Source organism: Herpailurus yagouaroundi, unplaced genomic scaffold (assembly GCF_014898765.1).
Source record: "Herpailurus yagouaroundi ecotype Mexico unplaced genomic scaffold, PumYag 142, whole genome shotgun sequence".
Lineage (NCBI taxonomy): Eukaryota > Metazoa > Chordata > Mammalia > Carnivora > Felidae > Herpailurus > Herpailurus yagouaroundi.
The window spans coordinates 48,024,062-48,040,731 of record NW_024412397.1 but is presented as its reverse complement, the minus strand read 5'-3'; the positions used below and the strand labels follow the sequence as shown (position 1 = coordinate 48,040,731).

The following is a 16,670-nucleotide window of genomic DNA, read 5'->3' as shown; positions in this document are numbered from 1 at the left end:
CTTCCCTCTCTCTGCCCCTTTCCCGCTCATGCTCTGTCTCTCAAAAATGAATAAACGTTAAAAAAATTCTTTTTAATAAAAAAAAAAAAGATTAAATGAGGTCACAAGAGTGGGGCCCTAATTCAGTAAGACTGGATTCCTTAATAAGAGGAAGAGAAACCAGGGAGACCTGCACACAAAGAAAAAGCCATGGCAGGATTGTCAGGCAGCTGGCTGCAATCAAGGGGAAAGGCCTCAGGAGAAAACTATCCCTAAACATCAGAGCTAAAACTATAAAACTCTTAAGAAAACATAGGAGTAAAGCTTCATGGCACTGGACTTGGCAATGATTCCTTGAACATGATACCCACAAGCACAAGTGACAAAAAGAAAAAAAAATAAATTTGACTATATCAAAATTAAAAACTTCTATGCATCAAAGGACACTATCAAGAGAGTGTAAAGGCAATCCATAGAATGGGAGAAAATATCTACAATCATATACTGGTAAGGGGTTAATACCTAGAATATGCCAAGAACCCTTACAACTCAACACCAACAAAAAACCAAACAGCCCAATTAAAAAATGAGCCAAGGACTTAGACATTTCTCCAAAGACAATAACCAATGCCCACTAAGCACATGAAAAGATGCTCAACATCACTAGTCATCAGAGAAATGCAAATCAAACTGCAATTAGATACCACCTCACACTCATTAGGATGGCCCATATTAAAAAATTAAAAAAAAAAAAAAGGAAATAAGTGCTGGTGAGGATGTGGAAAAAGTGAAATTGGAGCCCTCCCCCCGCCATTACTGCTGGTGTGAATATACAACGGGGCAGCTGCTTTGGAAAACAGCATGAAAATCCCTCAAAAAATCAAAAATAGAACTACCACATCATTGAACAATTCCACTATGAGGTCTATATCCAAAAGAACTGAAAGCAGTATCTTGAAGAGATATTTGCATATCCATGTTCATTGCAGCATTATTCACAAAAGCCAAGAGGTGAAAGCAATCCAAATGTAAACTGAGGAATAAATGCATAAAGAAATGTGGCATATACATAAAAGGTAACATTATTCAGCCTTCAAAAAAAATTCCGGGCACATGCTACAGCATGGATGAATCTTGGGGATATCAGATGAAATGACATAAGGCAAATACTCTAAGATTCCACTTAGAGGTATCTAAAGTGGTCACACTCATAGAGACAAAAAGTACAAGAGTGGTTGCCAGGGGCTAGGAGTAGACGAAATAGGCAGTTGCTTAATGGGTATAGCTGCAGTTTTGCAAGATGAAAAAATTCTAGAGATCTGTTGCACAACAAAGTGACTACAGTTCAAGCTAATGCACACTTAAAAATGGTTAAAATAGTAAGTTTTATGTGCTTTACTATAATTAAAAATTTTCAAAAAGGAAAAAAATTCTGACACATACTGTAATATGAATGAATCTTGAGGACATTATGCTAAGTGAAATAAGCCAGTCACGAAAGGACAAATATTGTCTGATTCTACTTAACTTAGCTGAGGTACCTGGCAAGGTCAAATTCAGAGACAGAAAGTAGAATGGTGGCTGGCAGGGGCTGGGAATAGAAAGGAAAGGAATAAGTGATTAATGGGTACAGAGTTTTAGTATGGGAAGATAAAGAGAGTTCTGGAGATAGATGGTGCTGATGGCTGCAATATAATACAGATGTATTTAATGGCCCTGAACTGCACACTGAAGAAAAATTAAGAAACTGATAGTTGCAAACACTTATATTAGAAAAAAGATCTCAAATCAATACTCTAAGCTTCTACCTTAAGAAACTATAAAGGAGGGTGCCTAGGTAGCTCAGTTGGTCAAGCATCTGACTCTTGATTTTGGTTCAGGTCATGACCTCAGTTCTTGAGCTCGAGCCCTGCACCAGGCTCCGTGCTGACAGTGTGAAGCCTGCTTGGGATTCTCTCTCCCCCTCTCTCTCTGCCCCTTTCCCGCTCATGTGCGTGCATACTTGCTCTCTCCCTCCCTCTCAAATAAACTTAAGAAAAAAAACTACAAAGCAAACAGAGTCTGCTTTATAGCAGTCACACAGTGAATGCTCATTAGCTTGTGTTGATATGGGCCTCATAAAGATAAGCTTTAAGCAGACATTTACAGAAGAAACAAAAGTTATACAACAAGGAGAGGCATAACACAGCAAGAGCTAATGGATTCCACAGAAGTTAAAGAGCAAGAAATTTTAAAAGGGCAGGGGGAGCACTTATTTGTGAGATAAAAGGCTCAACTAAGGAAAAAGCTTGGTAGTAAGTAGATGAGTCTATAGGGGGAACAGAAGACAATGGCCAGGATTGCACTGAAAGAAAAAACAAAAAGATTACACACACCAGATTAGAGAGAGGTTCCCTGGCCCGCTGGTCTAATGTGAAGGGAGAAAGGGGTGTGAGGACAATTAAGGGCTGGCTGTGTAATCAGGCTGTACTGCTGGGGAATGTGACAAGTGATTGCCACAACATATTGCCAACCCTCAAGGATTTCAAGTAGGAAAGAAGAAAGCATGTCTAGGCTCCAGTCTTAGACTAATACCTAAGAGGAGAAACTCATTTTTTCTCCTGGTTGGTAAAGTATAACAGTGAACACAGAGGACCTAAGAATCCCAATTTTGACACAGGCTTAAATTTTAACACCAGAAAAACTTCCATTATCTTGATTTGCCCATGTAGAAGTACATATATACATGTACACACACATGCATATATGTGTGTGAATATACACACATACACACACAAAAAACATGACAGGCTCTTTATGTTTTCAGACCACTGCTATCTCATCCCACAATATGTGAAATAAACAAGGGTTCATTATTTTTTTTTTAAAGAGATTCCACAATTTTACTTGTTCTCAAATAAAAATACACACAAGTCCCCCCTACCCCAATATTTGACAAGGCAGCTTTATAAAAATAACACTTTCAACACTGACTTCATGGTGTCGGCAAAAAATGCATGTGTCATCCTACCGTGCATACTGCTTGAGTTAAGTGTTTGCATCCCTGGCGATAAATATTATGGACTGCATCAGGCCTTCAAAATAAATATTACAATTATTAGAAATATAAATAAATATTAAAGAGATAAGTGAAAACTTTTAATCTTTCAAAATTTAGAGAATAAATTTACTAAGTATCAGGATCATAATACTTACTGTTTCCTATACCACGAAAGGACTCCATGTTCTAATACCACCCAGAATAATCTCCAGCCAAAAAATCTTGAACTCTAAGGGAAAAAATGGCAAGGATTTTCCAAGCTGATAGATCCAGATTCAAATACCTGACTGATAGAAATTAAGTTATGATAATTCTATTGTAGTCTTTCATGTAGATAGTACTGATGAATATTAAAAAATAATCAAACATGGGGGCACCTGGGTCGGCTCAGTTGGTTAAGTGTCTGACTTCAGTTCAGGTCAGGATCTCACAGCTCATGGGTTCAGGCTCTGCATCGGGCTCTGTGCTGAGAGCTCAGAGCCAGAGCCTGCTTCGGATTCTGTGTCTCCCTCTCTCTCCTCCTCCCACACTCACACTCTGTCTCCCTCTCTCTCTCAAAAATAAACATTATAAAAAAAAAATGATCAAACATGAACTAAGGTAACTAGGTGCAGTAATGAAAACATACCACTACAGGGGGACAAGAAGAGAAGAAATGGCATACTGATAAGATCAATAATGAACACAGTTTATAGTTCTGACAGTATTGTCCAAGGATAATTATAGGACAATTTTCAATTGTGGACTTCAAAGACAAAGTCTAAGAATTAATTCTAATTTTATACAACATAAACATACTTGTGCATAAATACGTAAAGGGAGTGCTTGCAAATGCAAAAGAAAACACATGCTCTACGACAGTTAATTCTAGAAAATAAATGAACTCCAAAATGCAAAGAAATTTTTAGAACCAGAAAGATTTTGTATGTGTGTTCTGTGACAACTCAAACATTAAATTCCTATTAAGTCCTCCCTGTTTCAACATTCATAACAAAAACACTGCAATTCTATGATTAAACACTGTTCTGCATAAACTTGGTCACTTAAAAGTGTTCTTAGACCATCAATAAAAAGAGCAGCAATTGCTATAACAAGTGGAACCCTAACGAAAGCCAATACCACACACACACACACACACACACACACACAAAATGGTTTACATTGCAAGATCCAAGAATGCTTAAATCATTTTTTCTTCTGAAATAATTAAATAATTTTGGGGGCACCTGGGTGGCTCAGTTGGTTAAGGGTCCTACTCTTGATTTTAACGTTTATTTATTTTTTGGGGGGACAGAGAGAGACAGAGCATGAACGGGGGAGGGGCAGAGAGAGAGAGAGGGAGACACAGAATCGGAAACAGGCTCCAGGCTCCGAGCCGTCAGCCCAGAGCCCGACGCGGGGCTCGAACTCACGGAGCGCGAGATCGTGACCTGGCTGAAGTCGGCCGCTTAACCGACTGCGCCACCCAGGCGCCCCCTACTCTTGATTTTAGCTCAAGTCATGATCTTACGATTTGTGAAATGAAGCACCTCGTCAGGCTGTGGGCTAACAGCATGAAGCCTGCTTAGGATTCTCTCTCCCCACATCTCTCTCCAGCTCCCACTCCCACGCAAGCATGGGCTCCCCACTCTCTCTCTCAAACATTAAAAAAAATTTTTTTATTAAATAAAAATGGGGCACCTGAGAATTCTTTCCAGTTCTAGAAATAAGATCATCTCAGCCTACCTTCCAAAGAGGGCCTTCATATCGTTTCAGTGCTTTGTAGATGACCTATTGAAAATATGTTTTCATTAAAAATGCCATCTATGTATTTCAGGAATTCAAAATCTTTTTCTAAAAATGATCATATGCATGTAGTCTATTACTACGTACCTTATTACCAATAAGAATGTGTTTCATTTCAGCACCCTGGGCAAGGTCAAGGGGTTTCTGATCTGTGTAAAATACAAGGAAACAAACCATCAAGAGCTTAATTGTATATAACATGGATACTGCCATTACAGCATGAATATTCTTTCACTATTCCAACAACCACACCTGTCTCTTCTCCCCCCACATTACCCACCTGAAGTTGCCATCTCAACTCTTTCTGGCTTCCATTTTGGTAGCTAACTACTAAGCCAGCAAGATTAAGCTCAGAACACTCTGTACATGTTCTGTGATCCTTCAAGCCTTCTTATACTTTAAATCACTGAATTGGTTTCTCATGGCTACTAAAACAAAGTACCACAAACTTAACTGCTTCAAATAATACAGATTAATTCTTTTATAGTTTGGGAGATAAGAAATCCAAAATCAGTCTCACTAGGCCAAAATCAAGGTGTAGACAGGACTGCATTCCTTCTGGAGGCTCTAGGGGAGAATCCATTGCCTTGCCCCTTTTCTGGTTTCTAAATTTTGTGTTTGTTTATTTTTGAGAGAGAGAGAGAGAGAGAGCGCGCGCGTGAGCGAGGGAGGGAGAGAGGGAGGGAGGTGTGTGGGGGGGGAGGGACAAGAGAGAGGGAGACATAGAATCTGAAGCAGGCTCTAGGCTCTGAGCTGTCAGCACAGAGACTGATGTGGGGCTCCAACTCAAACCATGAGATCATGACCTGAGCTGAAGTCACTTAACCAACTGAGCCACCCAGGCACCCCTTTTCTGGTTTCTAGAAGCCACCTATATCCCTTGATTTGTGGTCCTCCCATCTTAATTAAAAGAATTATTTATTTATTTATTTATTTTTGAGAGAGACAGAACATGAGCAGGGAAGGGGCAAAAAGAGAGGACTACACAGAATCCGAAGGCTGAGCTGTCAGCACAGAGCCCAACACAGGGCTCGAACTGTGGTCCTCCTATCTTTAAAGGGCATCACTCCAACCTCTGATTCCATCTTTACGTTTTCTTTCTCAATGTTCAGATTTTCCTTCCCCCTGCCTGTAAGGACAACTGTGATTACACAGGCCCCCATGATAATTCAGGATTATCTATCTCAAGATACTTAACTAATCGCATCTTTAGGGGGCTGTCATTCAGCCTACCACAGCCACTCTTAAGCTGCTTCACCAGAGAACAGGTAGCAGAGAGAGATCATAAGCAAAGAGTGTGATGGTCCACAGTTGAGGACAAAAGAAAAAGTGATAATGGAGAATGAAACCAGCAAGGCATTATAGTAACTTTTGCAACCTTATTCATGCAAGCACCCTATGTTTTGCCAAACAACAAAAACAGAATTTGTTAAAAGTTACTTATTGAGCTTTGAAGTGAGCAGGATGCTGTATGAAATAAGGTCGCTTAAAAAAAAAAACAACCCAAAAACCAGTCACCTTATAACTTGGGAGTAGAAAATGGCCCTTTCAAAGTAACATACCTGACCAGAACTCTGTTTATGCAGTGAGATAATATATTCTATCAAATAACCTTTTTATAAGTACCAAACACCTGGCATGTGTTGGGCAGTTTTTTGTATGAATTTCTCCTAATAAGGGTCTATTATGCACCAATTAATATTTTAGGCACTGGGGATTCAGCAGTGAACATGACAGAAAACATGGGAGGGGGGCAGGGAAGGCACAGAAAAAGGGAAATAGTAAATTAACAACAATTACATGCCAGATAACAAACTATGCTATGCTGATACTTTATAAGTGAATGGTGTGATGGAGAATGACTAGGATACCACTTTAGACTGGAGAACTGGGCAACTGATCAGGGTAGGCCTTTGTGAGGAAAAGGTATTTAAATTGAAAGGAATGATCAAGGCTTGGGAAAATATAGGGAAAGGCATTCCAGTAAATGGAATAGCTAATGCAAAGGCCCTGAGGTGGAAACAATTTAGTGGGCAAGAGAGGTAGAAAGTCAGAGAGGCAAAGAAGCGTATTACGCCAGGGCTTTGTAGGTCAGACCTTTCTGAGTCAGTACAAGGGGTATGGGTTATTATAAATATGATGAAAAGTCACTGAAGGGTTTTAAGAAAAATAGTACACTATCCAACTTATGTTTAAAACTCTATCAAAGTGTTAAATATTTAAAAGTGTAACTGGGGAAATGCAAACTTTGGCTCCTTGATGTTTTTTTAACAACTATGTTGAGATATAATTTACATACCATATAATTCACCCATTTCAAGTGTACAATTCAGTGGTTTTCAGTATATTCAGAGCTGTGCAACCATCATGTGGTTACAGGTTTTTTTTTTTAAAGAAGCCCTTATCTTTTATAAATATACTGAAAAATTTTTTTAAGATTTTATTTTTAAGTAATCTTTATACCCAACGTGGAGCTCAGACTTACAACCCTGAGACCAAGTGTCACATACTCTACTGATTGAGCCAGCTAGGAGCCCATACACTGAAATATTTATACACAAAAATAACATAACTGGACAGTGGCCATTATTGAGAACTCCTGGAGACAGAGACACAGAGGGGGAGGGAGGGAGACATCAATTAATTCTATTATTCTATTTTTTAAGGCTTGATAATTTCCATAATAAAAACATTGTTTTTAAAAATCACCATGGCTACAGTGTGGAAAATGCCTTGTGAACATGGGCAAGAGAAAAGTAGGGATAATATGTACAAAGCAATATCAATAGTCCAGGTAAAAGATAATGGTGGTTTGGACTGCAGAGTTAGTAGCGGAAAATGTGGAGAAAAATTCACAGGTTTCAGCTTCTAGAGGTAGATTTATAGGACTAATGCGTAAAACTTGGACTGATTATATATTATTGCCTTAGTGGGGAAAAAACTTTTTAAATTAATAACCAGTTTAGGTTTTCTAGCTAGCATATAGGAAGAGGTCTTAAAAAAGGTCTGCCAACTGTTATTTTTATTCTATCTACAGGGCACTTTTGAGAAATTATTCCTTTAGGTGAAGAGGAGGAGAACAATGTGATTTCTTTCATGGAATTCTGCCCTAACCCCAAAAATAAATTCTGAACTCCTGCCAACTGAAATCCCAGCACCAAGCCTTCATTTCTAGATTCAGTGCCTAAAGTGCCTGGCAGACAGTAAGAATCAAATAAAATGAAATAGCCTCCCTACCTGGAGAAGCATCATAACCAGACACTTCAAAATCTCTTATCAAGCACAACAAAATAAAAAACAGAAATGATCCAATATTTACATTTGTACATGATATACATTTGTCCCTTAATGAAAACACTAAGTGTCAACATTCCTCAAAGGGATTTACACAGAATGTAATTTCGATAACATACCAATGGTATTTTTACTAGGAACCTAAAAAAATTATTTTGAATGCCATCTGGGAGAATAAACAGATACGAATGTCAAAGAAAATCCTCAAAAGAAAAGGGAAACCTTACCACATATTAAAACATTACAAAAACAATCATTAAAAATGAGTTACTTGTGGGGCGGCTAGGTTGGTTAATCATCCAACTCTTGATTTTGGCTCAGGTAATGATCTCATGGTTCGTGGGTCTGAGCCTCATGTCAGGCTCTGCGCTGGCAGCTCTGAGCCTGCTTGGGATTTTCTGTCTCCCTCTCTCTCTGCTCCCTCCTGCTCGCACTCTCACAGAAATAAACATTAAAAAAAAAACTATTGGAAAAAGAGATACTTGCAAAAAAAGAGGCAGATGAAGCAATGAAAGAAAATAGCAAACAAATTCTTAAAATGTAGGAGAAAGGTATAAAAAATGGAAAAGGAAGATTGCTTGATGAAGGATGTAAATAAAGGTAAGTGGTCAGCAATTTGAGAGCCTCACATCCTAACACTCTCACATGGCGTTTCCTATTCAAAACCCAGCAAGCACACCAACAAATGGGGCTGGGCCTCTGGCTACTTTCCTGACCTTTCCCCTCTCCCCAACTTGCCCTGCTCTAGGCACCCGGAAAGCTTTCTTCTTCAAATATGCAAAGCACTCTCCTCTCCAATCCCAGAACTTTTACAGTTGCTTCCTTTGGTTTTCAATACTCTTCTACCAGATTTCCTCAGGGCTCGCTTCTGACTCACTGCAGCTCTGTGCTCAGGGAGGTCTTCCCTTACACCCTTTCCAAAACAACAGCCCCCTACCCCATGCCATCACTCTCTATCCCCTTCATCCTGTTTATTTTTCTGCACCTCACTGCCTGACATTATATGTGTATTTACACCTTATCTGTCTCCTCCCACTAGGATATAAGCTCCCAAAGTGTGGAAACTATCAGGTGTTGTTCACTGTTGGATCTCCAACATCTACAAATAGTTCTTGGCACAGAGTAGAGGCTCAGCATTTTTGCTTAATGAATGAATGTGATTACAGATAAGCTAGCAGAAAACAGACTCAACTATTTACTAAATCTCTAAGGCTAGAAGTGTTCAAAGAAACCAAAGAAGAGGATCAATAAATTTGAATAAAAATGGAAAACATCTTAAAAAAAAAAAAAAACTGCGGGGCGCCTGGGTGGCGCAGTCGGTTAAGCGTCCGACTTCAGCCAGGTCACGATCTTGCGGTCCGTGAGTTCGAACCCCACGTCAGGCTCTGGGCTGATGGCTCGGAGCCTGGAGCCTGTTTCCGATTCTGTGTCTCCCTCTCTCTCTGCCCCTCCCCCGTTCATGCTCTGTCTCTCTCTGTCCCAAAAAATAAATAAACGTTGAAAAAAAAAATTAAAAAAAAAAAAACTGGGAAAATTTAGTCTTAGAAAATATAGAGATAGATAATCATCCATATTGTGGAGTTTTGGGTGGTAAGCTGTCTGAGCACTGCCCCTTCCACACCCCAAGGGTAAGGCCCTAGCAGCCATGTTTGTACCATAATGTCCCGCCCCCAGAGTTCCAGCTGACTGTATCAGAGGCAGATGTCTAACACAGCGGGTGCCATCAAATTATCTCCCACTGGAATTTAAAGCTGAGCTTAGGAGATCCTTGTCTACCGAACAGAGTTCAGGGCTGCCATCTTCTAGCATGCATGCTGGAAAATGGATCTGCTAAGAGGCAGAAATGAGACCAAGCAATGAGAAGGATACACACACAATGAGTGGCAATCTTCTTGGTTCCTGACAGCTTCCTGGTTCCTGATTCCATCCCTTCTGATGCCTGCTTTTCAATACCATGAGACACTTCTGTATTTACACTGATATTAATAATGTATGAACTTTCTTTTATTTACACTCTTGAGTTGGTATTAAACTTTATTTTTTTAAATCTTTGAGAGTGAGCATGTGTGAGTGGGGGAAGGACAGAAAGAGAGACAGAAAGAATCCCAAGAAGGCTCTGAATTGTCAGCGCAGAGTCCAGATGTAGGGCTCAATCCCATGAGACATGAGATTAGGACCTGAGCCAAAATCAAGAGCTGGATGCTAAACCAACTGAGCCACCCAGGTGCCACTATTTTAAACTTTAAAAAAAAAAAAAAAAAAGCCTAGTCTACCAGAGAATAACAGCTAAAAGGTAAATCTTTGTGGATTTTTGGGTCATAGGTGATTACACTTTGTTGGTGCCTTCATCTTCCTCATTTCGAACATAAACAAGCATTAGTTTTGCAGTTAAAAAAAACTGTTCTAATGTAGGTACTGAAAATAAATTAGAAAGTTATATAATATGCCAAAGAAACAGAGGTTGTATTTGTCATTTATGTTTTTCCTATTTTTAAAACTTTCTATAATGCAGACAATATCACCCTTATGACTTAAATACTTTTTCAGAAGGCTCCATCTTGACTTTTATCAAGGATACTTTAACACTTGGTTACTAATAAAACAACAGGATAAAAGTGTATTTAAACACCAACAATTAAATTTTTCATGTTTACAGGGATATTTCCTCAGTTTAGACTGATATTTGCATGGGACTGTTAATTCTAGTTACATTGGAATGCTTTTTGAATCTAAATTTTGAAGGAAGAATCATTATAAACCACCACATAGAAAAACTATTCAAGTCTTTGGGAAGTTGGTAGAGACAGTAGGAATGGTACCATTAATATCAATTTTTGTTTTTTTCTTATTCTTTTAGCACTTTTAAGAATTATTCTGCTTAATTCCCAGCTAGGAAAATAACTTTGGTTTGTAACTAGTAATTAGCAGATAAAATTTAAATTCTGTACTGTAGTTGTTCCCATTGCTCAGTAGTTCATAGAGCCTAGTAGGGAAGTCCTTTCCATATATCTGTACCTACCGTCCATTACTTTTAAAAGCTGATCTTTCAGAAAAAGCCTGAAAAGACCACAAATACATGGAGGTTAAACAACGTGCTACTAAACAATGAATGGGTAAAACAGGAAATCAAAGCAATTTAAAAATACTTGGAAAAAAATGAAAATGAAAACACAATGGTCCAAAACCTTGGGGATGAAGCAAAAGTGGTCCTAAGAGGGAAGTATAGAACAATACAGGCCTACCTCAAATAGACAACCTAACCTTACACCTAAAGGAGAAAAAGAACAAATTAAGCCAAAGTCAGCAGAAGGAAGGAAATAATACAGATTAGAGCTGAAATAAATGAGAGATTTTTAAAAAATGTTTAATGTTTTATTTTTTGAGAGACAGAGTGTGTGAGCAGAGGAGGGACAGAGAGAGGGAGACACAGAATCCAAAGCAGGCTCTGGGCTCTGAGCTGTCATCACAAAGCCTGAAGTGGGGTTTGAACCCACAAATGCAAGATCATGACCTGAACCAAAGTCGGACGCTCAACCGACTGAGCCACACAGGCACCCCTAGGAATTAAGAAAAAAAAGAAAAGAAATTAAAAAAAAAAAAAAATGAATGAAATCAGAGCCAGTTCTCTGAAAAGAAATTAATAAAATAGATAAACATCTAGCCAGACTTATCAAAAAGAGAAAGGACCCAAATAAATAAACACAAATGAAAGAGGAGAAATACACAGAAATACAAACAGTTACAACAGAATATTCTGAAGAACTATAGGCCAACAAATGGAACAACCTAGAAGAAATGGATAAATGCCTAAAAATATATAAATTACCAAAATGAAACAGTAAGATACAGAAAACTTGAACAGACTGATTACCAGCAAAGAAATTCAATCAGTAATCAAAAACCTCCCAAGAAACAAAAGTCCAGGACCAGATAGCCTCACAGGCAAATTCTATCAAACCCTTAAAGAGGAGTTACTATTTATTCTTCTCAAACTATTCCAAAAAGTAGAAAAGGAAGGAAAATTTCCAAATTCATTCTACAAGGCCAGCATTACCCTGATACCACAACCAGATAAAGACACCACTAAAAGAGAACTATGAGCCAATATCCCTGATGGACATAGATGCAAAAATGCTCAGTAAAATACTCACAAAGCAAATCCAATAATACTTTTAAAAAAAATCATTCATGGGGCACCTGGGTGGCTCAGTTGGTTAAGTGTCTGACTCCAACTCAGGTCATGAACTCACAGTTTGTGAGTTCAAGCCCCACGCTAGGCTCTATTCTGACAACTCAGAGCCTGGAGCCTGCTTCCAATTCTGTGTCTCTCTCTCTCTGCCCCTCTCCTGCTCGCACTCTCTCTCTCTCAAAAATAAACATTAAAAAAATAATTTTAAAAAATCATTCACCATCAAGTGAGATTTACTCCCAGGATGCAAGGGTGGTTCAATATTCACAAATCAATCAACATGATAAATCACATTAATAATACATGTAAAGAACCATATGATCCTCTCAATAGACGCAAAAAGAGCATTTGACAAAGTACAGCATCCATTCATGATAAAAACCTTCAACAAACTAAGTTTAGAGGGAACATACCTCAACATAAGAAAGGCTGTATATGAAAACCCACAGCTCACATCATCCTAAATGGGGAAAAACTGAGAGGTTCCCCACTAAGGTCAGGAACAAGACAAGGATATCTATCCACTCTCATCACTTTTATTCACATACTCCAGAAAGTCCCAGTCACAGTATTTAGACAACAAAAGGAAATAAGAGGCATCCAAATCAGGAAGGAAGAAGTAAAACTTTCACTATTTGCAGATGACATAATACTATATATAGAAAACCCTAAAGACTCTACCAAAAAACTATCAGAACTGATACACAAATTCAGTAAAGTCACAGGATACAAAATAAATGTACAGAAATTTGATACACTTCTATACACCAATAATGAAGCAGCAGAAAGAGAAATTAAGCAATCAATCCCATTTACAATTTCACCAAAAGCAGTAAATACCTAGCAATAAACCTAACTAAAGAGGTGAAAGACCTGTACTCTAAAAACTACAAAATGCTGATGAAAGAAACTGAAGAAGACACCAAGAAACCAGAAAATATTCCATGCTCATGGATTGGAAGAACAAGTATCATTAAAATGTCTATACTACCCAAAGCAATCTAGATATTTAACACAATCCTTATCAAAATACCAACAGCATTTTTCACAAAGCTAGGCCAAGTAATCCTAAAATCTGATGGAACCACAAAAGACCTCATATGGCCAAAGTGACCTTGAAAATGAAAAGGCTGGAAGCATCACAATTCTGGACTTCAAGTTACAAAGCTGTAGTGATCAAAACTATAGAGTATTGCACAAAACAACAGACACACAGATCAAGAGAACAGAACAGAAAACCCAGAAACGAAGCCACAATTATATGGTTAATTAATCTTTGACAAAGGAGGAAAGGATATACAATGGGAAAAAGAATGTCTCTTCAACAAATGGTGTTGGGAAAACTGGAGAGCAACCTACAAAATAATGAAACTAGACCACTTTCATACACCGTACACAAAAATAAACTCAAAATGGATTAAAGACCTAAAGACCTGAAACCATAAAAACTCTAGAACACAGGCAGTAACTTATTTGACATTGGCCATACCAATTCCTTTTTAGATAGGTCTCCTGAGACAAGGGAGACAGAAGCAAAAATAAGCTATTAGGACTTCATCAAAGTAAGAGGCTTCTGAACAGCAAAGGAAATAATCAACAAAAGTAAAAGGCAGGGCACTTGGGTGATGCAGTTGGTTAAGCATCCAACTCTTGATTTTGGCTCCGGTCATGATGTCACGGTTCATGAGTTTGAGCTTCACAATGGGCTCTGCGCTGGTAGCATGGGGCCTGCTTCGGATTCTTTCTCTGCCCCTCCCCTGTTTGCATGCTTGCTCTCCCTCCCTCTCCCTGTCCCTCTCAAATAAACATTTAAAAAAAAAACCCAAAAGACAATCTACAGAATGGGAAAAGATATCTGCAAACGACATGCCTGATAAAGGTTTAGTAAATATATAAGCAGCCAAAAAACAAGTAATCCAATTTAAAAATGGTCAGAAGATGTGAACAGACATATCTCCAAAAAAGACATCCAGATGGCCAACAGACACATGAAAAGATGCTCAACATCACTCATCATCAGGGAAATGAAAATCAAAACTAACATGAGATATCACCTTACACTTGTCAGAATGGCTAACATCAACAACACAAGAAACAGGCATTGGCGAGGATGTGGAGAAAGGGGGAACCCTCTTTCACTGCTAGTGGAAATGCAAACTGCTACAGCCACACTGGAAAAAACTGTATGGAGTTGCTCAAGAAGTTAAAAATAGAACTACCCTATGATCTAGCAATTGCACTAGTAGGTATTTACTCAAAGAATAATAAAATACTAATTCAAAAGGATACATGCACCCCAATGTTTATAGCAGCATTATCTACACTAGCCAAATTATGGAAACAGCCCGAGTATCCCTTGATTGATGAACGGATTAAGCAGACATGGTATGTGTGTGTATACACATACACACAATGGAATATTACTCAGCCATAAAAAAAGAATGAAACCTTTTCATTTGCGACAACATAGATGGAGCTAGAGAATATTATGCTCAGCAAAATAAATCAGAGAAAGACAAATACCATATGATTTCACTCATAATGTGGAACTTAAGAAACAAACACGCAAAGGGGAAAAGAGAGAGAGAGAGAGAGAGAGAGAGAGACAAACCAAAAAACAGACACTTAACTATCAAAACCCGCTCGCTACCAGAGGGGGGGATAGGTGAGGGGGTAGGGATTAAAGAGGGCACTTGTGATGAGCACTGGGTGTTATAGGTGTTGAATCACTAAATTGTATACCCGAAACTAATATTACACTATGTTAACTAGAATTTAAATAAAAGTTAACAAAAATTAGGCTTCAATGTTAAATCGCTAATGGCTACTAACTTTAAAAGGGAATTATAGGGGCGCCTGGGTGGCTCAGTCGGTTGAGCGTCCGACTTCGGCTCAGGTCATGATCTCACACTCCATGAGTTCGAGCCCCACGTCAGGCTCTGTGCTGACAGCTCGGAGCCTGGAGCCTGCTTCAGATTCTGTGTCTCCCTCTCTTTCTCTGCCTCTCCCCTGCTCATGCTCTCTCTCTCTCTCAAAAATAAATAAAAACATTAAAATTTTTTTTTAAATAATAGGGAATTCTAATTCTTTTTCCAGCTTTATTGTTTTTCATCATTTTTCAATGGGTATTATTGTTCTCATGCATATCTTTCTACTTTCATTATATAGAAATGTATTCATAAAGTACTTTTAAATGTTAAATATGGTATTAATGTTAAAATAAGGGTATACTGTATCATTCTGCAACTTCCTTTAACACTGTTTTCCTTTATTCACTTGACACATGTAGCTCCTATTTTTTCTATTTTAGGATTGCTGCAAGTATTAAGTCAAATCAGTTTATTTAAGTGCATAGGGCTTATCTCCACTTTTTCACTATTTTAAGGAGAATGAAATAAACATCATAGTACATATCCCCTTGTAGTTATGTGAATGTTTTTTCATGGGAATGCATTTTAATTTAGGTTTACACCTCTACGTGAAGCCTTTAGTCAGGTACTTTTCCGCCATTCACAGATCTTTGGAGTGTCTGAACCTTTTTAAACTTGAATTATCCTCCCATTGAGTTATAAGGGTTCTGTATATACTCCAGAAACAAGTCTGTTGTTATATATGTTTTCCCAATATTTTCTCCCATACAATAGCTTGCATTTTCATTTTCCTAACAATGTCTTTTGAGGAGCAAAATTTTATGACTTTGATAATGTCCAACTTATCTGTATTCTATATCCATACTTGTTACATACTTAAGAAATCTTTGTAAAACCCAAGTTAACTCAAAACCATAAAAATCTAGAAGGAAATAAATCTTAACTCATATTATTTTCTGTGATTTTGGAGATTGTTATCCAACTCTTCTAATATCATGTTAAAAATTTATCCTTTCCTCACTGATGGCCTTGACACTTTAGTCAAGGCAAATCAATTCTCTGTATTTGTAGGTTGCTGTCTGGACTCCCTCCTGTTCCATAGATCAATTGATTGATCGATCGATCTGTTTTCACACGGTCCTGAAATTAGGTTATATGATGGTTCATTTTAGGGGTCAACTTAAACAGGCTAAAAAATGCCCAGATAGCTGGTAAAATATTTCTAAGTGTGCCTGCGAGGGGGTTTCTGGATGAGATTAGCTTTTGAACCAGTGGACTAGTAAAGAAGATCTGCCTCACCAATGTGTGTGGGCATCATCCAATCACTGAGGGCCTAAATAGAACAAAAAGGCAAAGGAAGGATGAATTCTGTCATTTCTTGAGCTGAGACTCCTTCTCTTTCTGCCTTCTGACATTGGAGGTCCTGACTGGCTTTTGGATTCAAAGACTTGCTCCAGTAGCCTCTCTGGTCTCAGGCTTCAGACTGAATATCACCACCAGCTCTCTTGGTTTG

The 16,670-nt window shown here is 38.3% G+C and overlaps 1 protein-coding gene and 1 long non-coding RNA gene across 3 annotated transcripts in view; one reads left to right on the top strand and one right to left on the bottom strand.

Moving 5' to 3' along the window:
- The window catches only part of OSBPL1A (oxysterol binding protein like 1A), a 248,714-nt gene that overhangs the window by 163,911 nt on the left and 68,133 nt on the right, over nt 1-16,670 (bottom strand). For both annotated transcript variants that reach the window (XM_040479203.1, XM_040479204.1), the window contains exons 8-11: nt 4,892-4,953; nt 4,745-4,789; nt 3,175-3,248; nt 2,990-3,053 (exon numbers count right to left, since the gene is read on the bottom strand). In XM_040479203.1, coding sequence (XP_040335137.1) covers nt 2,990-3,053; nt 3,175-3,248; nt 4,745-4,789; nt 4,892-4,953 — 245 coding nt within the window. The remainder of the gene's footprint in view (nt 1-2,989; nt 3,054-3,174; nt 3,249-4,744; nt 4,790-4,891; nt 4,954-16,670) is intronic.
- LOC121033082 (uncharacterized) lies at nt 8,600-10,530 on the top strand. The gene is made up of 2 exons (XR_005791690.1): nt 8,600-9,122; nt 10,292-10,530. It is a non-coding gene; the product is annotated as an uncharacterized LOC121033082 (long non-coding RNA).